The 23,172-nt window shown below is 38.7% G+C and overlaps 1 protein-coding gene across 6 annotated transcripts in view; it reads left to right on the top strand.

The window, feature by feature from the left end:
* Positions 1-23,172, top strand: part of EPB41L4A (erythrocyte membrane protein band 4.1 like 4A) — a 248,884-nt gene that overhangs the window by 86,121 nt on the left and 139,591 nt on the right. For 5 of the 6 annotated variants that reach the window (XM_019838062.3, XM_019838060.3, XM_019838064.3 and 2 more), the window contains exon 2: positions 20,368-20,472. In XM_019838062.3, coding sequence (XP_019693621.2) covers positions 20,368-20,472 — 105 coding nt within the window. Of the gene's footprint in view, positions 1-19,155; positions 19,311-20,367; positions 20,473-23,172 lie in introns of those variants that run through there. The other variant, XM_045034650.1, reaches the window with a different exon arrangement.

The following is a 23,172-nucleotide window of genomic DNA, read 5'->3' as shown; positions in this document are numbered from 1 at the left end:
TTCTTTAGCTCTCTTGGTACAGTATGAGAGCATTTTGGAGCCCAACTTCTAGATGCAGAAAGCCTGACTTTTAATCCTGACTCTGTCATTTATTGTCTGTGTTCTTGGGGAAATTACTTAACCCATGGGTTCCAATGATTTTGTCTTTAAAATGAGGAAAAGAGGGGCGCCTGTGTGGCTCAGTCGGTTAAGCAGCTGACTTTGGCTCAGGTCATGATCTCACGGTCCGTGAGTTCGAGCCCCGCATCGGGCTCTGTGCTGACAGCTCAGAGCCTGGAGCCCGTTTCAGATTCTGTGTCTCCCTCTCTCTCTGCCCCTCCTCTGTTCATGCTCTGTCTCTCTCTGTCTCAAAAATAAATAAACGTTAAAAAATAAAATAAAATGAGGAAAAGAATGACACCCATTTCCTTGAAATGATATGAGAAATAAATGAATATCACATCTATGGAAAGATGTAGTGCTCTTAGAACATTGCCTGGCACACAGAAATAATAAGTGTTAGGTATTATTACCTCCCATATCCTAGGGCTGCTGTGAGGGTTAAGTGAGTTAGTATATATAAACTACTAATGTGTACCAATGAATGTCAGCATTACCAATTTTATTATTTTATAGGATTCTGGCTTATGTGACCTTGAAATACTATGGCATAATGAAAATATTAACAAGGCCTCACTTAATTTTTTAAATTTGGAATTTCCCCCAAATTAAATAAATTTCATAAAAAATGATGTAATTTTAAAGTTGGGAAGCTGAGTGTTTATGGTACAGCCACCCCTTGAGCTGCTTTAGCTGCCAAAAAAAATATGTATGTCATCTTTATTTCATATCAGTTTAAAACCCCTGTGTGTTGGAACTTCAGTAAATTTTAGCAAATACTATGCTGTTATTTTCTTATTTGCTGTTATATTTCAAAAAGCTCTTTTTATTTTGAGAAAAAGGTGCCTCTCAAGTATTCCTTTGTCTGTGGTATGTAGGGCCATAAGAGAAATGCTCCCATAAATCAGTAACTTGAAGCAGAAGTTAGATGTGATAAACAGCAAAATAGCTAAAAATCATCATGGTAAGATGTACTGTTAATTCAGGAGGCTGCATTGTGCAAATATTATAGATAATAATGCAGTATTTTTTTCATAAACCAAAGTACTAATTTAGGCAATCATTGTAGATTTATGTGCCTTAAGAGAGCATCCCATGCTTTTCTTTTATTCCTGTGGGGAAATGAGTTTTGGATTGAGAGATTCCTTAAGGAATGTGTTCCTTGCACAAAATTCTTACCTTGGTCATTGTGTTGCTGTGGAGAAGGTGGGAAGAAAAGCAGGTCAGCAGTATGCTTTGTGGTTGTCATCTTCTCATGGTCTCTTGACTTCCATGCCCATTAGTGCCTCATGCCCATCCATCTTCTGATCCAGAAGAGCACCTCCTTCTCGTTGGTTTTCTGATTCCTCTGCTATCACCTCTCTGTTCTGTTCCCAAGCTTTTTGTTTTTTCCCTGGGGGCAGGGGAGAGAGGGGCAGAAGGAGGGAGGGGCAGAAGGAAGGAGAGAGGGAGGGGGGCGGGGAGAGAATATGAGAATCTTAAGCAGGTTCCATGGCAGCATGGAGCCCAACGTGGGCTGGATCCCACGACCCTGAGATCATGACCTGAGCCACAATCAAGAGTAAGATACTCAACTGACTGAGCCACCCAGGCGCACCCCAAGCTTTTTGAACTGTCTCTTCATCTAGCACCCTGATATAATCTAGCTTATAATTATGAATTTCATATGTATCCAAACTACTACTAGTGAGATGACAACACTCTCAAGTTTGTGTGATCTGTAATTAACTCTTGTAACTCTTCCTCTCAAAACCTCTTGGGAAACTTTAGGTCACTTAAGCTTTTCTGTTAGTGTTAATGTAGAGGTACAACTTGGGTGCCCGCACAGGCCAGGGAGTGCAGCGGATTGATAACCTGGAGAGCTCATTCCCACACAACAGGGTAGCTGAGGGGATGCCCCAGCTGATTTTTGCCTTGTGCTTGGAGCTGCTAGAGGAGGCATTTGTACCATTTCCTGACTTCTCATATCACTATCTGCTAGTGAACAAAACATGGTCTTCCAATTTATGGCCTCTATGTTAACTGCTTAGAAGGACACAAAGATTGAGCAAGCGGCTTGTTCTGTCCCTACTTGACCCTGGACTCAGACTGGTCTCCTTCAACCTCTCTGCCTCTCGGGCTCTTATGTTTCACTTCCCAAGCTATTTCCAGTGAATTGTTCAGGAGGGACAATAGACCCTTAACGGGAGGACATGCCAGCTGCTTGTTCCAAGACTGCTGCAATTGTGAATTACTCTGGTGTAGGAAAAATATCTTCGCATAAGAGAAAGAGTAAGAATAGTTGTAAATATTGAAATGACTTAAGTGAAATGTTTCTTGGGTCACTTTGAGGGCTTTTATGGGGCAGAGTTATAAAGTGTCATAAAACCCGTACTTGGGGCAGAACTCTATAGAATATGGACTACCGACGTGTAGGGCCTTCACAACTGTATCGTTCCACTTTTCCCACACATTTCTGTCTCCCTCTGATCCCTGAAGAAGAGGACCTAGAGCCAAGCAACGATGGGAAGAGGCACTGGGGGACTGAGAAGCGTTCTGTTGGGTGGAAGAGTGACTGGTCTGGTGCTTTTGGGGTGCCTCACATGGGAGAGGACAAGATATTTTCTTGAACTTTGTATTTTGAAGTAATTTCAAACTTAAAGAAGAGTTGCAAGAACAATGCAGAGAGCTCTTATGTACCATTCAACACACAAATTCAGGTGTTAACATTTTACAGTAAAGGCTTTATCATTTTCTCCTCTCATACTGAATTATTTGTAAGTTGAAAGCCTGAGACTCATCATCCCTGAATGTGTTAGTGCTTGTTACCTACAAACAAGTGCCGTCTGCTGCATAATCAGGGCCCAACTGTCTCCATGTGAGGAAATGAGGTGCACTATGGCCACTGAAACCACAGTCCCCATGTAAGTGTTGTCTCTTGTCTCTGTTTTGTCCTTTAGAGCAAAAGCATCCAATCCAGATTATTCTTTGAATTTTATTATCATGTTGTGTATCTCTCCTTCAATCTAGAGCAGTTAGTACTTTCATGACCTTATTATTTTTGAAAAGGATGAGTATTTTGTACAACGGCTCTCAGTTTGGGCTTGTCTGATGCTTCCTCATTATTAAATTCAGGTTGTTAAGTACTTTTGGCAGGAAAAATGCGAAATTAACTTTGATGGTTTGTTTAAGGCAGAAGCTGTCAGGTTTTTCCATTGTGATGTTTCTTCATCCTTTGTAGTGAATAAGTATTTTGTGGGGAGATATTCTGAGACCTGGTAACTATCCCACTCCTCTGACTTTCACCCATGTGTTTTCATATTACTGATGATTCTTCACTGAATCAGTTATACCTGTGATGATCATCATCTAATTCTGTTGTTCCTTCTGTTTATTGACATTTTACTATAAGGAAGCACCTTCTCCTCTATTTACTTATTCATTTTTATATTTATATTAATTTGGATTCTTCTTGGGGTTATAATCCAATCCTTTCCTTTATTTTGTTGCTCACATTATTCAAGATTTGACCAGAGTCCCTTCATTTTAGCTCCTGTGTTCTTTGGAAAGGTCCCCCTCATTCTTTGAGAACTCCTTTCCTTTTTTCGTACCAAAAATTATTTTGGGCTGTTTATTTTCCTGTCTCAGTCTTGAGTTCATCTGTATTCTTGGTGAAGGGCGATAATTGTATTTAGAAACCAAAGATATGGATACTAGATGTGGTCATTACTGCTGGGGTATCACTACTCCCATGCCCTCTTGGCACGCAGACCTAAAAGGCTGAAGTATATGTGTATAAATACCTGTATTTACCTAAACATATTAAATCAGGTACTCAAACCAGTACCTCCATGTCCAAAGCACATTCATTCTTGTTTTCTCCTTTCTCTTATCTAACTGGAGAAACCTGTCTTGTATTTTTCTCAATAAATGTACTTATTGCTTCATCCCTCAGTGTATAACCAATCTCCCAACTTGCACGGCCACTACCCTCCTCAGCAGCTATCCTCGCCCAGATGCTTGTTTGGCTCAATCTCCAACCCTGCCATATAACCACCTTGTTCAGCCCTGATCTGCTGTCCATCTCTAATAAGTACCGAGGAAGAGGAAGGGACCTTTGTGGCTTTTCAACTGAAATTTGCAAGTACTCAAGCAAGAAGGGAAAAAAGGCAGAAGTGATATCTTAGGCCCCTCTGTTAAAGAGATGAAAGCAAAAAAATCATTCACGTGGGGCCCTGCATTTTAAGTCTGATACCACACTTGTCATTGTACTGTGGATTCACAGCAGCATGTGTGCCTCAGTTGCCATGGAGTTATCATCTGACTGAAGAAAGGTGGCCTGCTCTACTGAACATATATTGTGTTTTGTGTGAGGGAGTTTATATTTTACAGCACTTTGTTCACTTGCTTACATTTGAAGAAAAAAGGAATGGTAAGAATTTTTGTATTATATGGGTGGATTTTATACAGGACAAAAACAAATTCCTCTTCCCAATCCTGAAAAAAATTCCAGCAAAATAAGGCCTTGATCATGATAATATATTGAAACAACACAGGAGTCTGGGAACATGTGCTGTGTCTTACTCACAGGGAGCACCACTTAGGAAAGAAAAAAACATTAGTACCAAATGGGAATTTCTAGTTAAGAAAATCAAATATTGGGGTGCCTGGGTGGCTCGGTTGGTGAAGCGTCCGACTTCGGCTCAGGTAATAATCTCATGGCTGGTGGGTTCAAGCCCAACATCAGGCTCTGCATGGGCAGCATGGAGCCTGCTTGGGATTCTCTCTCTCTCTCTCTCTCTCTCTCTCTCTCTCTCTCTCTCCCCCCCCCCTCCCCTGCTCACATGCTCCCTCTCTCAAAAAATAAATATTAAAAAAAAAAAAGAAAACCAAATATTTATTATGATAACAATGGACACTCTTAAGAGTTCCAGATAACAAGCTAATGCCATGGCACTCAGGGATAAGCTTCAAGATATGCCAGAAACAAAGGTGGAAAGAGGGGCTACAGTGCAGGCAGATTGAAGGTGGGTACACAATAGTTTTTAACCAGGAGTTTTTGAGGCTCTCCTATCTAATGTATGTGTTTTACCTATCTAACCTATAATGGGATGACACAAGTAATAGAGTGTTGGGTGTATGCTTTGACCACTCTTCATGGAGATCTGCATTTCTAGGCTGAGAACAACTGAGTTTTACCATTATTTAGTTGTATAACAGACTAACCAAAGTTGAGTGGCTTGAAGCAATAGCCACTTTATTATGTCTCATGTTTTGTAGGTCAGGACGTTGAGCAAGGCTTGGCTGGACAATTTTTCTCCTTGTGGTGTTGACTGGGGACACTTGTTGGTATTGACCAGGCAGTTGTGCTGTTCTGGATGTCTTTGTTCACAGGCCTGGGGTCTTGGCAGGACATCAAAAGGTGGGCCCAGCTGAACCCCACTCCTTCTTAGATAGTCTCAGGATCTTGCCACATGGTCTCTTGATCTGGGTGGTTAGACTTCTTTCATGGTTGTCAAGAGTTCCAAGACACCAGCGAGGAAGCAGTTTTAAAAGCTACCTTGGAACTGGCTTAGCAACACTTGCACAATACCGTATCAGTGAAAGTGGTCATAGGCTAGGCCAGAATGAAGGAGCAGAATTAGACCCGCCTCTTGATGGAAAGAGAGTCAACAAGTTGGCAGCAATCTTCACTGCACCATATTTGGAAAAAACTGAGCATGAGATGGACAGGTTTTTAAAACCTAACCTTTCTTTCTATACAAAATATTGTTAATAATTGTTAATAATGAACATAGTACATTTAAAGTTTTGAAACAGTCCTTTCATCATTCAAATTAAAGTTTAAATGATTATATCTTAAATGAGGGATTATATTTATAAAACCCAGATCTTTGGCTTAACACATGTTCTCCTGTTCTATAAAGTTTATGAGCTTAAAAGTAATCACTTAAATGTCCTAAATCAAGGTTATTAATGAATCCTCAAGGTTTTCCTTTTGAAGATATATAATCCATTTTTCTTAAAGAAAAAAAAAGACGTTGGTTGTGAAATGTCTTATATTGCCCAGTGTTTCACTGTTGAGTTTACTCTTTGACCTGTAATGAATAGACTAGATTGACAGTTTCCATTCACTTTAGGGTTCTCTTTATTAACTGTGAATTTTTTTTAGCTCAAAGGTTAAATTTCAAATCATATTTACAGAAGAACTGCGAAGAGTAAGAGATATTCTGAACACCCTTCACTCATTTTCCCCTAATGTCAGTATCTTAATCATCTTATATTTGTCAAAACCAGGAAATCATACAGTCAATACACTGTATACAGTACTAGTAACTAAACTGTGGATTGTTTTTGGATTTCAAGTTTTTCCACTAATGTCCTCTTTTTGGTGCTAGCATCTATTTCAGGATACCACAGTGTATTTAGAAAGATTAATTTTTGAAATTCATAACATTCATGAATTTGAAACCTTTAGAAGGTGTCCAAGACATAAAGGAGAAAGATAAAAATCTAACTTGTGTTACAGGCATTTCTGCTTATTGGGTCTTAATTTTTTTTTAATGCAAATTTGATGAAACTAAAGACTATGCTTTATGTTAGTTTTGAAATAGCTCTCCACTCTGGGAATTCGGATTTCTGTTGGCAAAGAATGCTGCTATCTATTATTTGATCTCTGAACTTCCTTGTGGACTGCTTGTTTTTTCTTTTGGTTTTATTACTGACAAGATTTTTGTGAACTCCTGTTCTAACAAAATTTATAAGAAACTAAGAAGCAAATGTTTGTTCAGTGGCAATTATGTGGCATTGGTTCTATTCCTAGAACTTCAGGGAGCTAGCCCTGTGACCTGTGGGCACCTCACTCATCTCTTGGGTCCCAGTTTCCTCATCTGCAAGCCTGTATCTCCCGATACATAAGAATCAAGAGCACAGTCTGTTTTACAGCACAATCTATGTGTCATCAAGAATGCATCCTTTAGTACAGTATGTACCTGTTTCCAAGATTTTTTGTCTCAGGATTTCTTTACATGCTTTATTTTTTTTTAGTTTTTATTTATTTTTAAAATTTATTTTGAGAGAGAGAGCGAGCGAGCATGCATGGGGTGGGGGGTGAGGGGAAGAGAGAGAGGAAGAGAGGGATAATCTCAAGCAGGCTTCACCTTGTCAGTGCAAAGCCCTATGAGGGGCTCCATCCCACAAACTGTGAGATCATGACCTGAGCTGAAACCAAGAGTCAGACCCTTAACTGACTGAGCCGCCCAGGTTCCCCACCTTACATGCTTTAAAATTACTGAGGACCTGAAAGAACTTTGTCTATGAGGGTTATCTCTATGTATATTTACTGTATTGTAAGTTAAAACTGATAAATTAAGAACTAATTCATTTAAAAGAAACTCATCACATGTCAGTGTAAATAATGTTTTTATGAAAATGGTTGTATTTTCCAAAACAAGACAATTTTAGGTGAGAAGAGAGTGACATTGTTCTTAGATCTTTGCATTCTTTAATATCTATTTTTAAATTTTTAAATTTATTTTTTCTTTGTTTTTAAAGCTTATTATTTTGAGAGAGAAGGAGGGAGGGAGAGAAGGAGAGGGAGAGGGAGAGGGAGAGGGAGAGAGAGAGAGAGAGAACATGAGCCAGGGAGGGGCAGAGAAAGAGGGAGAGAGATAATCCCAAGCTGTTAGCACAGAGCCCAACATGGGACTCCATCCCATGAATCATGAGATCATGACCTGAGCCTAAATCAGGAGTCTGACACTTAGCAGAGCCACCCAGGTGCCCCTATTTGCTTTTTTAAATATCTAGTTTAATAGAAGACAGCTGATTCTCATATCTGCCTTATACATTGTTGCGAGATCATATGCCATGTAATCTCTAGAAAATTGTATACTTGAGAGAGCAAAAATGATAAATAGCAAATTACTGGCCATACAGGTTTGACTCATGGACTGCTGGAAAGGTCTCTAAGTCTTTGCAGGGATCCTCAGGCCACACTTTGAGAACCTGGGGTGTAAGAGAATGAACAGAGATTTTTGAGTCTGATATTCCTGGATTGGAATCCTGCCTTTACCATTTATTTCTGTGTGAAATATAAAAAATTTCTGTGTGAAATAGCCAAACCGCTTATCCTCTCCCAACGTCTGTAATCTCATTTGTAAAATGGGAATAAACATGCCAAGTTCACACAGCTCTTGTGGAGGGAATGAGATGAAACTAAGTGTATGAAAGCATTTACCATGTTCTGTAAATGTCGATGCTCAAGATTTACTCTCTTTCCTTAAAGATGAGTTGAGCAGAAGAAAAACATCATAAAGAATATGATAGGTTTAGAGAGGAAAATCAGGGAGTGAGATGTGGTAGTTTGTCAGCAAAGACGGTAATTCTTTCAATCACTCCCTATGTGCTCATGTTACTCCTCTTATCAAGAGATGGAGTGTGGTTCTCTTCTTTCTCCATCTGGGCTGACCCTATGACTGACCCTATGACTTGACTGATAGAGTGTAGCATGAGTGATGCTTTGCTGGGTCTGGGCCTGAAGAAACTTGGCAGCTTCTGCTCTTGCTTTCTCGTTGCCCTCAGTTATTATGGAAAGTCAGACTGTACTTCTGAGGCGAGAGGCCCGAGGTTAGGAGAGACACTGAGGAGAAGGACAGAGACCAAACCAGCCTCCAGCCATTGCTCAGCCCAGCTGAGGTATCAATATGTGAATGAAGCCATCGCGGGTTCTCGAGCCCAAGTGAACCTCTCCAGCCAACACCAGATGGAACAGACACTAGCTTTCCCTTCTGAGCCCTGCCCAAATTGCAGAATCATGAGCAAATTCTTGCACGAAGCCACTAAGTTTTGAGGTGATTTGCTACACAGTAATAGATGGCTAAAATGTTAGATAAGTATGAGAAGAAGTTAATCAGTATGAACACACATATGAAAAATAGCACTTTGAAAAACAAACATTTTACTTAAAGTAAATTTTTTTAATGTTTATTTATTTTTGAGAGAGAGAGAGACAGAGCATGAGTGGGGGAAGGACACAGAATCCAAAGCAGGCTCCAGGCTTTGAGCTGTCAGCACAGAGCCCAAGGCGGGGCTCGAACCCATGAACTGTGAGTTCATGACCTGAGCCAAAGTCAGATGCTTAACTGACTGAACCACCCAGGGGCCTCAAACATTTTACTTTAAAAAAATTTTTTTTAATGTTTATATGAGAGAGAGAGAGAGAGCGAGCGTGTGTGTGTGTGTGTGTGTGTGTGTGTGTGTGTGTGAGAGTGTGTGAGTGAGTGGGGGAGGGACAGAGAGAGATGGAGACAGAACCCAAAGTAGGCTCCAGGCTGTGAGCTGTCAGCACAGAGCCTGACGCGGGGCTAGAACTCACGAGTCATGAAATCATAACCTGAGCCGAAGTCAGATGCTTAAGCAACTGAGCATCCCAGGCGTCCCCAAACATTTCACTGTTTTTTTAATGTTTACTTATTTATTTTTGAGAGAGGGAGTGCACAAGTGGGACAAGGGCAGAGAGATAGAGGGAGACACAGAATCTGAAGCAGACTCTGGGCTTTGAACTGTCAGTACAGGACCCGATCTAACTCATAAACCATGAAATCATCACCTGAGCCATGAAATCACCACCTGAGCTGAACTGACTTAACTGACTGAGCCACCCAGGTGCCCCAAATATTTTGCTTTTTTAAAAAAATGACTAAATGGTTTTTTTTTTGTTTGTTTCTTTTTAGTTGCCTGGGTGGCTCAGTCGGTTGAGTGTCCAACTCTTGGTTTCAACTCAGGTCATCACCTCATGGTTGGTGAGATTGAGCCCTGCACCAGGCTCTGTGCTGACGGCACGGAGCCTCCTTGGGATTGTCTCTCACCTTTTCCCACTTGTGCACATGCTCTCTCTCAAAAATAAATAAATAAGCTTAAAGTGTTACATATATATTCCTCACCTAGAGGATGAAGGTAATGTAGTAAAAAACAAGCAGATGATTGTTAACAATACTTGGTCTGAGAAGAAATTACCATTGGTGCCTGAGGAATCTCTATTCTGTGCCTCTATTTTGCCTTATCCTAACAGGCCTGTGCTAAAAATGTTTACCGTCATTTTTGTTTTCTCACAGAACTTGGAATCTATTTTGTTAAAGACACTAAATAAGAAATAGTGAATTTTTAAAGGCATAACATTAAAGAATTTTTTAAAGGGTTCATTCCTCCTTTGTGAAGGAGTAAACTCAAATGTAATAGTTATCATTCTGTGCAGCTGGTAAAAACCTGCCTTTCTGGTTTGTAATGTCACGTTAATCTGTAAAGGTGTTATTACTCATTCGAAGAATTCTTTGTTCTGGTTGAAAGCTTCCCTGATGGTATTTTCAAATAAACTTGTCCTATTTGGGATTCTTTCTCAAGATTATAAGTCTTTTGTAGCTCTGTTCTTGCCATAATGCTGCTAGTGTGTCAGTAATAAAAGTAATTCTATCTCTATTTGCTGAGATTTAAGTGGCATCTAATTCACAATCCAGAAATATGTCACAGGCATTTACTGTCATTTGAAAAGTAAATTGATATCTTGTAACATTAAATGAACATTTTCTGAATGAAGTTGGAAAAGTCAGATGCTTCTTTTCTTCTTACTGTCTCCTATCCAATCTCTTCTGATTTCCTTATGATAAAAAACAAAAATCCTGTCAGATTTTATCGCATAAAGAAAATTATATATCTCTATATAACTTTTATATATTACAACTTACTATAAGACCACTTTATTTTTTCAGATCTTACAGATTTCAGATATAAGACTTATTTCTTGGGGTGCATGGGTGGCTCAGTGGTTAAGCACCTGACTTTGGCTCAGGTCATGACCTCATGGTTGGTGAGTTCGAGCCTCGCAGCGGGCTCTGTGCTGACAGCTCAGAGCCTGGAGCCTGCTTTGGATTCTGTGTTTCCCTTTCCCTCTGCCCATCCCCTGCTCGGACTCTGTCTCTCTCTCAAAAATAAACATGAAAAAAAAATTTATTTTAAAGACTTATTACTTAAATGCTGTTTAGAGTCCATTGAGTTTGTTGGAATTACATAACACTGAAACAAATGTTTAAGTAAAAGTGAACTGTGTAGCTTTGACTCAGTGGGTATACTGTGGTCAGGATAAATGAATCCATCCATCTTTCTTTTTGCTTTCATCGCTCTGACTGGTCAGGAAAATGGAAATCTTGACAACGGACAGGAATCGAGACTTAATTCACAGGCTACCATATTTCCAGTATTGCATCTCTCTCTACCTTGTTTGCTGGCTCTTGGTATTCAGAGAATTTTTAGGGAGTTCTTACCATGTGTAAATTATTGAACGGCATGGAAAGGAAGTGGTGTATGCTCCTTAACACCTGCTTTCAAAATGTCTAAATATTAGTAGAAAAGTGAAGAGAAGTATAAAATAGCTTCAATAAAGAAAATAGTGTTAAGTCTCAGAGGCAGGCAAAAATAAGAGGTTGAGTGGAGGCAGAGGTCATAATGAGGTTGAGGAGATAAGGACAGGCTTCATGGAGAAGGTGGCATTTGAACTGGATCTTGAAGGATTAAGTGGGGTTTTGATGGTGTCAGAGCAAGAACGGTATCCCGTATAGAGAACAGCTCAGGCAAGCCAACGCCCGAGGAGCCCTCAGGAATTCCTTTCCTGAGAATTGTGTTGCCACACAGCTCATTCTCTCAAGTCTCACTAGTGGAGAGCCATTGTAGGCAGAAGACAACATTGTAACTTACTCATCTTTTTAAACGTTCTTGGACATATTGCTAAGTGCTATGATTGCAGTGATATCTTATTTTCTAGTCTCTTGATGATTTTCTCATTTTGGTAGAGATTTTTCCCAGAAATGGTCAGAAAAAACTGATTTTGCTAAACACAATCCCATTCTTAACCCCCCTCCTCTTTTTTTTCTTTTGCCAAGTACTGAAAGAAGTAAAGCTAAAATTTTTTTTTCCTTAAACTTAAACTAACCATCTGACTTAGAAGTGAAGTCCCCAGTGCCTCAGCATTTTAAGGACTCGGGGGCATGTAGCCTCCATGCTGGTATGTCATGGCCCGTAATGATAAGGGTTCCCTGCCCAAAGAGCTTAGGAAAAATTCAGATTAAAAAGTCTTATAGTAACTTTTTTGGGGGTAAATAGGGAGCATGAATTATTTATCTGTAAATATGGTCAACAAATTGACAGCTAAACACCATACCCCTATTTTGTCTGTGTGTATTTTCCTTAACGCCTCACAGTGCATGAACCAAATCCACAAAACAACTATCTCTGTGAACAAAAACAAGTAATGAATGACTCGTTTCTACTTGGCATATTTTTTCTTTGAAAAAATATTTTAATGCAAGTAAAATGTGTGCATCGTAACTACTCAAATATGTAAAAAAGCTGATGATGATCAAGTCCTTCCTTGTCTCACTTCCTAGAAGTTTCTATCACTCCATGTTCCCATGACTTCTTCAGGGTTCTGATAGGGCAACCAACCGCTTACCCCATGGAGGTTCTTTGTATTAAATTCTGGGTGCATCTTTTTTTCTGGCATTTGTTAGCATGCTTTTTCCATCTTCTGGAAATTAATCATTTGCCGACATGTAATGGGTACTCAGTAGATATTTGAAGTCCTATGTTTCTTTCATAATATCCTTGATGGTATGTACTCATTCTTTTCTAGTAATAAATCCTGCAACTGGCCTGTTCCTGGCCCAGTGTACTTCTAGTTCTTACTTTGGCTCTCATGTCCATTCTCTGTCAGTTCTCAGTTTCTTTATTCAAGAATGATTGCTTCTGAACTTGAAGACTACCAGTCTGAACTGCAAAATACAACCCACAGGCAATCTCTGAAGAATCCACATGAAAAGTGCAATTATCCCTAAGAGCAGGAGGAATAAATAATGGAATACAAATTGAAACAGGGTGACAGGGGACAGTGGACAGGGTGATTGGAAGGACTCAGGGCAGGACTGGCAGAAATGTGAGCTGGTGATGCATACCCCCTACCCTAGTAGCTAATTGACTGCTAGCACGCATGCTTTTTGAGTCTTGTCATATTACAGTGTGAGAGATGAGAAGTTAAGAGGTTTTCATGTACGTGTGTGCTTGAGGTAGTAACAGAAATATAATATCTTTGAGGTTCATCTGCCTCTGCTCCATGTTCACGTGTAGACATACAATATACAGAAATCTGTAGAGGGAATCTTGGGATAACGTGTTTGTTCTTAGGTCAGCTCTGGATTCATTGTGTAAAACTGCCTATTTTCCTTGTGGTTTCTCTGTAGAGGATGACAATGAGCTAAAGGATGATATTTGTAAAGAATTGTAAGCACCAGATTCTATAAATACAAAACCATTACAGTTCTGGTATTTTTGGAGTGATAGTTTTGGAAAATGGTGATTCCTTCTGTGCATGAAACTTCTGCTATTTCCATATACTTTCCGAATTGCTAAGCAGGTTTTCCAAGCATGCTTTTGTGTATATTCTTCATTAGCAGACTATTATTTATGCTTTAATAATAGATCATGTGTATGAAAAAGCTAACATTTCTCATGGAATGTTAGTTTCCATACAGGCATAAAGACAGCCTTGGTTTATATATATTTATGTATATGTACATGTATTTTCTCTAAAAACTCTGCCCCATTTCCGTGCTGTGATCTCAAGCATAATTTGTTCCTCTTCTGTTCACGAAGCCCTTCTTCACCTGCTTGGGATTGAGGATACAGGGGGAGTTGTGTGCTTCTGCTTGCTCTAGTGACTCTGTCCATGTCCAGAGAGAAGAAAGGATCCAGAGGAGAGGTTAGATCAAGATGGAACACTAGGATTGTACGTCAGCCTTCCAGAAATATTTTGAAGAGGACAGATAATGTGCGCATTTTCCACAGCAGCCTGGAAAATAAAGAAGGCGGATCTCAGCCAGAAATTACAAAACAACAAAACAAAACAACAAAATTCCCGAAGCAAAAGGCAATGTGAAACAACTGTAGATGTAAACTGGAGCCCAGAACATGGCAGGAGGACTATGGGAGGGAGATGATAATGGAAGAAAGGTTGCTCCATGCTTAGTAATTGTGGCTGTATTGGGATTAGGAGAAGAGGCAAGCAACCATGAGAGTGATGCCACAGGGGAGGTGAGATAACCAGTGTCTTTGCAGTGATTTCCTTTCCTGGTCACTTAGAGTTAACTACTACTGTTGGCAACCAGGAAACCTGCCTGTTATGCTTCTGTTCCTACAATAAACCGTTGGTGTTCACAATATTTTTAGATACCATTCGACCCAATTTTCTGTACTCTGGGGATTTTTATTGAGGGCCCTGACATGGCTCTTAGGTCCAAATGTACATAATCAATGTTCCCATGGGGCAAGGGAAGGGAAGCTGGTGGATTGCCTGGCTGCTCCTATTTAGTACCTCAAGAATGCTGGGAAACCTGGCATGGGAATCAGTCACCACTGCTCCTCATCCCATTTGATTTCACTTCCGGATGCCTCTGCTATGGGACACCCTACCACTGGGAACCATTGCCATGAATGAATTTTCAATTGTTTGTCTGTCTTTGCGTTACTTGCTCAGAAGTCAGAGTCCTTGGCTGAAACCAGGTCATGTGCTGTGGCTCAGCTGCCAGGAGTTGTGGTACGGAGTCTATTTCCTGCCTCTACCAAGACTCACATAGGGCAGGACTCTTTTCAAATAGGGAGGGGGTTTGGTATTATATACCTAGAACAAAAGAACTATACTGGGAAATTATTTATTAAGAATATTTGACATTAGAACTTCTTTTAATGTAACTCCTAGATGATTACATGATTTTTGTCCTTTCAGATTTCCATAAATGACGTGATAAAATTATCACTCATTTTTTATTAAAAATCAAGACAAAATAAAACAAAAAAAACCCCAAAAAGACCAGAAATCAGGAATAAAAGGAACCTTCTATTTGATAAAGGGTATCTACAAGGGCTATGTAGCATCAGTATACTTAGTAATGAAATTTTAGAAGCAATTACATTTAAGTCAGGAAGAAGATTGGGATTATTGTTCTCACAACTATCAGTTATCCTTCTGTTGAGGCCCCAGCTAATGCAGTAAGAAAAAGAAAGAAGTATGGAGGAGGAATTTTGAAAAGAAGGAACTAGAACACTTACTATTTGTAGTAAATGTTACCTAAAAAGATTCCACAGACAAATTCTTTTCACTGATACATGTTTAGCAAGATGGCTGTGAAATAGACCAATGAAGAAGAATTATTTGCTTGGCTACTGATTATATATTAGAAATCAGAAAGTATAATGTAACAACAATAAAACTAAAAAATAGATAAGAATACACCCATATTAGTTCCATTGCTGCATAACAAATTTCTAAAAGTAGCTTAAGTATACGCCATTTATTATCTCATGATTTTGTAGGTCATAAATCCAGGATAGCATGGCTGGGTTCTGTGCTTGATCTCAGAAGGCTAAAATCAAGGTGTTGGTTGGCTGGGCACTAGTGTGAAGGCTCTGGGGCAGAATCTGCTTCCAAACTCAGGTTATTAGCTAAAGCCAGTTCTTGTGGCTGTAATACTCAGGTTCCCATTTTATTACTTGGGGCCTACTCTAAGCAGCTTGAGGCTGCTAGCATTTCTGTCTTAGGTGCTCCCTCTATCTTTCAATTGGCAAGGACCTGTGGAGTTTTTCTTCTGCTTTGAAAAATCTTTGACTTCCCTTATGCCTTAGTCTTTTGCTGGAGAAAGTGCTTTGCTTGTTAGAGTCCATGTGGTTAGGTCAGATCCCCTCTAATGATCTCTTGATATTAAGGCCAACTGTGACCTATAACATAACACAGTTATAGTAATGACAGTTTATTTTACCAGATCCAGGGATTAGAACAGGATTTATTTTTAGGGGGAGAGGGGCACTTTATAAACTCTGTTTGCCACAGTGCCTGAGTAGAATTTTATAATACCAACATGAAAAAAAGTATAAAACTTCCTTGAAGGACATAAAAGAAAACCATATAGGTTTCACTTTTTTTCACTCCCCAAGTCATCTAGTCTGTCAATTCAATGTAATTCCATGCAAAACCCCCTACAGAATTGTTTATTAAATTAGCAAGCTGAACATCATCCTTAATGGGGAACAACTGAGAGCTTTTCCCCTAAGGTCAGGAACAAGACAAGGATGTCTACTCACACCTTTTTATTCAACATAGTACTGGAAGTCCTAGCCACAGAAATCAGACAACAAAAAGAAACCCAAATCGGTAAGGAAGAAGTGAAAGTTTCACTATTGGCAGATGATGTGATACTATATATAGAAAACCCTAGAGTCCACCAAAAAAACCTGCTAGAACGGATAAATGAATTTAGTAAAGCCATAGGACATAAAATCAGTGTACAGAAATATGTTGCATTTCTGTGCACTAATAATGAAGCAGCAGAAAGAGAAATTAAGAAAAAAAATTTAATTGCACCCAAAATAAGATATCTAGGAATAAACCTAACTAAAGAAGTAAAAGACGTGTAGTCTGAAAACTATAAAACACTGGTGAAAGAAGTTGAAGGTGACACAAGGAAATGGAAAGACATTCCATGCTCATGGATTGGAAGAACAAATATTGTTAACATGTCCATACTACCCAAAGCAGTCTACACATTTAATTCAATCCCTATCAAAATACCAACAGCATTTTTTACAGAACCAGAACAAAGAATCCTAAAATTTGTATGGAACCACAAAAGACCCTGAATACTCAAAGCAATCTTGAAAAAGCAAAGCAAGGCAAAGCTGGAGGCATCACAATTCTGGACCTCAAGTTATATTACAAAGTTATAGTAATCTAAACAGTATGGTACTGGCACAAAAATAGACACATAGATCAGTGGAACAGAATAGAAATTCCAGAAATTGACCCATAATTATATGGCCAGTTAATCTTCAGTAAAGCAGGAAAGAATATGCAATGAGCAAAAGACAGTCTCTTCAGCAAATGGTGTTGGGAAAATTAGAAGCGTGCAAATGAATGAAACTGGACCACTTTCTTAAACCATGCATAAAAGTAAACTCAAAATTGATGAAAGACCTAAATGTGAGACCAAAAACTATCAAAATCTTAGAGGAGAGCACAGGTAGTAACCTCTCTGACAACCACTGTAGCAGCTTCTTTCTAGGTACATCTTCTCAGGCAAGGAAAACAAAAGCAAAAATAACCTATTGGGACTTCATCAAAATAAAAAGCTTCTGCACAGTGAAGGAAACAGTCAACAAAACTAAAAGGCAACCTATGGAATGGGAGAAGGTATTTGCAAGTGACATATCTGATAAAGGGTTAGTATCCAAAATATATAAAGAACTTACACAACTCCAGCAAAGCAATTCAGTTAAAAAATAGGTAGAAGACATGAACAGACATTTCTCTGAAGAATACCTATAGATGGCCAACAGACACATCAGGGGAATATAAATCAAACCTACAATCAGATACCACCTCACACCTGTCAGAATGGCTAAAATAAAATACATAAGAAACAACAGGTATTGGCGAGGGTATGGAGGAAGGGGAACTCCCTTGCACTATTGGTAAAGATGCAAACTGGCACAGCCACTATGGAAAACAGTATAGAGGTTCCTCAAAAAGTTAAAAATAGAACTACTCTATGATGCAGCAATCACGCTGCTGGGTATTTACCCAAAGAATACAGAAACACTAATTCAGAGGGATACATGCACCCCTCTGTTTATAACATCATTATTTACAACAGCCAAACTATGGAAACAGCCCGTGTCCATCAATTGATGAATGGATAAGGAACACACACACACACACACACACACACACACACACACACACACACACACTGCAATATACTCAACCGCAAAAAGAATGTGATTTTGCCATTTGTAACAACATGGATGGAGCTAGATAGTATTATGCTAAGTGAAATAAGAGAAAGACAAATACTATATGATTTTACTCATGTGTGGAATCTAAGAAACAAACTAGCAAAGGAAGAAAATAAGAAAATCAAGAAATAGACTCAATCAGGAGCACCTGGGTGGCTAATCAGTCAAGTGTTTGACTCTTGTTTTTAGCTCAGGTCATGATCTCACAGTTCTGTGGGATCAAGCCCCGTGTTGGGCTCTCTGCAGATGGTGCAGAGCCTACTTGGAATTCTCTCTCTCCCTCTCTGTCTGCCCCTCCTCTGCTCACTTTTGTGCATGCTCTCTCTCTCTCAAAATAAACATTAAAAAAAAAAAAGAAACAGACTCAATTATAGAGAACTGAGGGTTATCAGAGGGGAGGTGGGGGTGGGTGGGTGAAATAGGTGATGGGGATTAAGCAGTGCACTGCTCATGATGAGCATCAGGTGATATGGAACTGTTGGATTACTATATTGTATACTTGAAAAGAGTTTAACACTGTATGTTAACTACTGGAATTAAAATAAAAACTTAAAAAATAATTAGCAATCTGGTTCTAAACTTCCTCCAGTAGAGAAAAATGTATAAGAATTTGCAAAGACAGTTTGGAAAAGAATGATGGATACCAATACATTACATTAAAATTGAAGTCATTAAAATCATTGAGGACTGGTTAAGGAATAATCCATGGGATAGAATAATGGCTACTTTAGTAGATGATGAAGTTTTTATCACATCAAAAAAGTAATCATGACCTATTCAGTAAACAGTGGTGCTGTTGTCTATCCATTTGGAAACAAAATTAGGCCCTTATCCCAAGCACAAAAATAATTTCCAGACAGAATGAAGAAATATACAAAGTAAGGAGAATTTGCTCATATACCTTGGGTTAGAGCATGCCTAACCCAAATGCTAGAAAATGCAATTGGTTAGTAAGCAGATGATGGAACACTTACTTTTGTAAGTATATGGAAAATGCAAATTAGAACAGTTACCCTCTCCCCTGTTTTGCTCAATCAGATGGGGAAAATTTTGCTCAGCCAAATGTTGGCAAAGGGGAAACATACTTCCATTGAAGAAATTGTAATGGTCTTTTTGGCAGTGTCCATTGTAATGTTAAATATGTGTATCCTTAGAAAGAGTAATTTTGCTTCCAGATTTGTACCCTAGCTAAACACCTAAGTACATGAGCACAAAGAAGCATTTACTGGATGTGGCACTGGATGTGGAGAACATGTCCCAAACCAAAGATCCATCATGGAAGTGCTTTTGTTTATAAATCATCCAATGGATTTTGAAAAAGACACCAATTAAGTTTAATGAAGGTAATTTAGAGGAAAACAAAAATACCTATGGGTTTTGTAACAAGAGCTCTTTTCTCCCAGTGGGTACTTTTATCACCTCTTATCATCCATTTTATAATACATTTAAGCAAAACATTTCCCTTACATTACAGATTCATTTTCTAAGAGCAGTGCAGTTTTGAGTACCCTCCATATATGAGCAAGCACAGAATGGTAATTCTCTGGGGAAAAATTCAACTGAACAAAGCCTTACTTCCTTAACACAATGTGTCACTTCTTGGGGATTTCTCTTAACTACCCTGTTGTACCTGCCAATGAGGGGCAAAAGAAAGGAAAAGTCTGTACAGAGAGCGCTGAAATGGATTATTTTCAAGATTAATGTCATATGTGGAGTGGTGCTTGCTGATTAAATGTTTACCTTATATGTGTGATAATTGGTATTTAATATTTTAGATCTTAATATATTAGATCTTACAAAGCAGCCAGGGGAAATGTTCTCTTTACGTCTGTGCTCATATGAAAGAGATAAAGTAAAATTTCTTCACAAGGGCTTTTCAGAACATTAACTTTGGCAGCTCTAATCTATGGGTTTAGCAGTTGAGGATTGAAAATAAAAGCTTTGGCTATTGTCATTTTAATTCTGTGTATCTTCTGTGTTAGTTGTGAGAATGATGCTGGAGGTGAAAATTGCTTTTTAAAGTGAAAGAACTGTGGGATTTTAACCAAAGTGAGTGGTGTCTGATAAATTCATTAGATGCTTTTCATATAAAAGATTATCTTTATTAAGAGAAGAATTTTGTCCTGAAGATAATTTACAGTCCCTTAAGAAAAGAAGCTTATATTAATTAAAAACCCACTACAATTTAAAAATCGTTTTACAAAGCAATTTCTTGAATACACTTTACTTGAAACCCTATTTTTCTTTGTAATCGAGGCAAACCTTAAAGAGGGAGCTGTGGGCCACTAAAATCACTTACACTGTGGGCAAAGCTAATAGAAGATGAGAGCTGTGCCCATGTCCCACTGAGAAAGAGAAGACACCTTGTTAAAAAAGTAAAACTGTGAATTATTTTTGCAGAAGTCAACGAAAGGTTCTGTTGTCCTTGACCACGTATTCCGACACATAAACCTTGTGGAGATAGATTATTTTGGGCTGCGTTACTGTGACCGAAGCCATCAGACAGTGAGTACAATGACTTCATATTAAATTTTTCTGGTTATAAATTTCACTCTCTCTCTGGCTTTTCCTGATGTGGTTTTAGGTAGGCAGTTTCTTTGTAACTGAAAATGATGTTGAAAACCTTTAACATGTTTTCCCTTGCTAATGTTTTTTTTTTGCATTTTGTTTTCTCTTCTGCCAAAAGTTTGTAGAGTTGCAGGATTCACAACTTCTTTGTGTGTGTTTCTGTTTGCAGTAGACTTTCCTGGTTTACATTTTTAGAACCATATCCTAGAGAGTACTTTTCATTTATGCTGTTAGGAGAACTGAATAAGCCATGTAATAAATATGTTAGGAGGCAAGTGGCTAGTCTTGTTTTTTTTCTTTTTTGTGGCTAGTCTTTTGAGGCCACAGATATTTACTTACTGCCTTTTACAAAAGTTAATGGTTAAAGAGAGAAAAAATGCAGTATTAAAAAGGTACTTACCTAAGTTTTAGAAGTTGGATGAGTAATTATAAAATAAATAAGTAGGGGCTTTCATTCATGAGCTTGATGGAGTAAGTAATAAAGGCAGCCAAGTTTTTGGTGTCTGATGTTAATCATTCACGAAGGTTTAACTTATCTTTCTGGCTGGTTGGATAGTAGAATTACTAAGAAACTCACTACATTGGTTAGTATAGATTCTATATGGTTATAAGGCTGAAAAGCGATTTCTTGGATGATAAATGAGGAAAGACTTTGGAGCTGGTGGTTTGGGGTATGAAAGGATATTCATTAGTGACTTCCGTTTTAGTCTGAGGAATATCTTAACCTCAGACACAGTCTTCTTGTACAAAATGCTTACCTTACCTTAAAAATCCTGTTTGGCTTTTATTTTCATGCTATTCAACTCCTGTTGGAATAAAGATTTCCTCTTCTTCCTTCCTCATTTCTCGCAGCCTCCAGTGGATCATCTGGGGTCTGTTCAGTGAGGCACATGATTGTCTGAGTGGGTTTTTTTCTGTCCTGGTCACAGGAATGTGCTAGGATGAGAAGAGACAGGCAAATGGAATGCTATTCATGGTGGTAACTTGTGATTTTTCCTGAGCTAGTTTCATAATCTGTTTTGTTTCACAGGAGGATTTCACAAAGCAGGAATAAAAAATTGGGTGTGTTGGTTAGCTTTCCATAGAGGGGAATAGCTTTCTAAAGGCAAGCAGTCATTAAGGCACACTTCAAAGAAAGGGAAATGGACATCTTCAGGAGTTGCCTGAATTCTATCCTGTATAGGACATAAGTCAATACTGCAGAACTGTAAATCCATATTGAAAGATTAAATTGAAGGCTATCGAAGCTATCTTGCATCACATTCATATTTTTGAAAGAACATTTTTCCTAGCAGAGAACACCACTGGTTCCTGATCTTATCTGGTATGTCAGACCATGCCTGGAAAGATTGACTGTCGTGCTAAAATTATATAGACTTTATCTCCCTCCTTTTTTTTAAACTTTGCAAAGGAAAAAAACATATGAAAAAAGCCAGAGATGTTCAAACAATGGCCTGTATCATTGCAAAAAGAATTAGCAGTTGATACTGATAAATAGTCAAAGTTTTCTAGGGTTTATATTAAGATCAACATTTTTTTTCTCCTACCTTTATTCCTAAGGGTTGGCATTTGTGATAGGGTTTGCGTTGCAGGTTTTAGAAGAAAATAAATTACAGTTAGAATGAGAAAGCTCTTAAGTCATGTTTTTTGATATGGTAAGAACATCAGGTGTGTAAATCACATGCAAAATCTATTTTTTGCCTCCTGAATTTAGTTCTTTGTAGTGAACAAAGATAAAGTAGAAGTGATTTGTAAATATTCCTTAATCTTTTCACATCAAAATGTATTATCTGATTGCTTTATATATATATTTTTTATTGTAGGAAGCTGTGAGAATAAGGTCATGAAAATTTGCCCCTCCTTTACGTAACCATTACATCAAAGCATACTGGAGGGCTGAAGTATATATCCAGGTAGAAATGTGATTCCATTACTGCTTCGCTTCTTTTGGGTATTGAGGCAGAACTAAGGATTTCCCTCAGGGAATAGCTCTAGCAGGCTTTTCACTCCAGAAGGGCAACCGCCCAAGGCACAGCTTTGTTTCTAGGGAAATTGTCAGTGAACCCAAATTCACATTTCTCTATCTTCTATGTTAGTAGGAGCAGCCCTACATAGCTCTTAGTTACTTAAGGTAAAAATTTAAATAATAACCATGTGTTAGAATGGCACAGGACACAGTGAAAAATTTGTCTTTAAAAATAATGATTTCTGTGAATTTGCTTGAATTACTATCCATTAGATTGGATTTTCTGCATTGCTTTGATCTTTTTCTGCACCAAAAGGTTTGCTTTTAGTAGGGAATTCTTTGCAACAATCTTGAACATAAATAAGATCTACATAGAAAAGACTTGGAGGCCCTAAGAGGGACCTTTTAGGTCAACTCTTAAGACAAATAAAAAGAGAAAGTAGGAGAAGGAGCTAGGGGTAAAAGGGAAGAAAGATGAAGATTAAGAAGTGTCTCATATCAGTGAGAAGCCCTAGGCTCCCTCCCTCCCTCCCCTTGGCAGTGGATAGTGCCTTGGGGCCATGCCTAGACTCTGGCTGGGGGCAGACTGAGAGGCATGTCTCTAAGGCACATGGACCTCACATAGCAGGGAACTTGTCTGTCCTAGAGGAGCAGGGTAACCAAAAGGCTGG

Source organism: Felis catus, chromosome A1 (genome assembly GCF_018350175.1).
Source record: "Felis catus isolate Fca126 chromosome A1, F.catus_Fca126_mat1.0, whole genome shotgun sequence".
NCBI lineage: Eukaryota > Metazoa > Chordata > Mammalia > Carnivora > Felidae > Felis > Felis catus.
The sequence above is the reverse complement of the archived record's forward strand: the minus strand, read 5'-3'. Positions and strand labels throughout refer to the sequence as shown.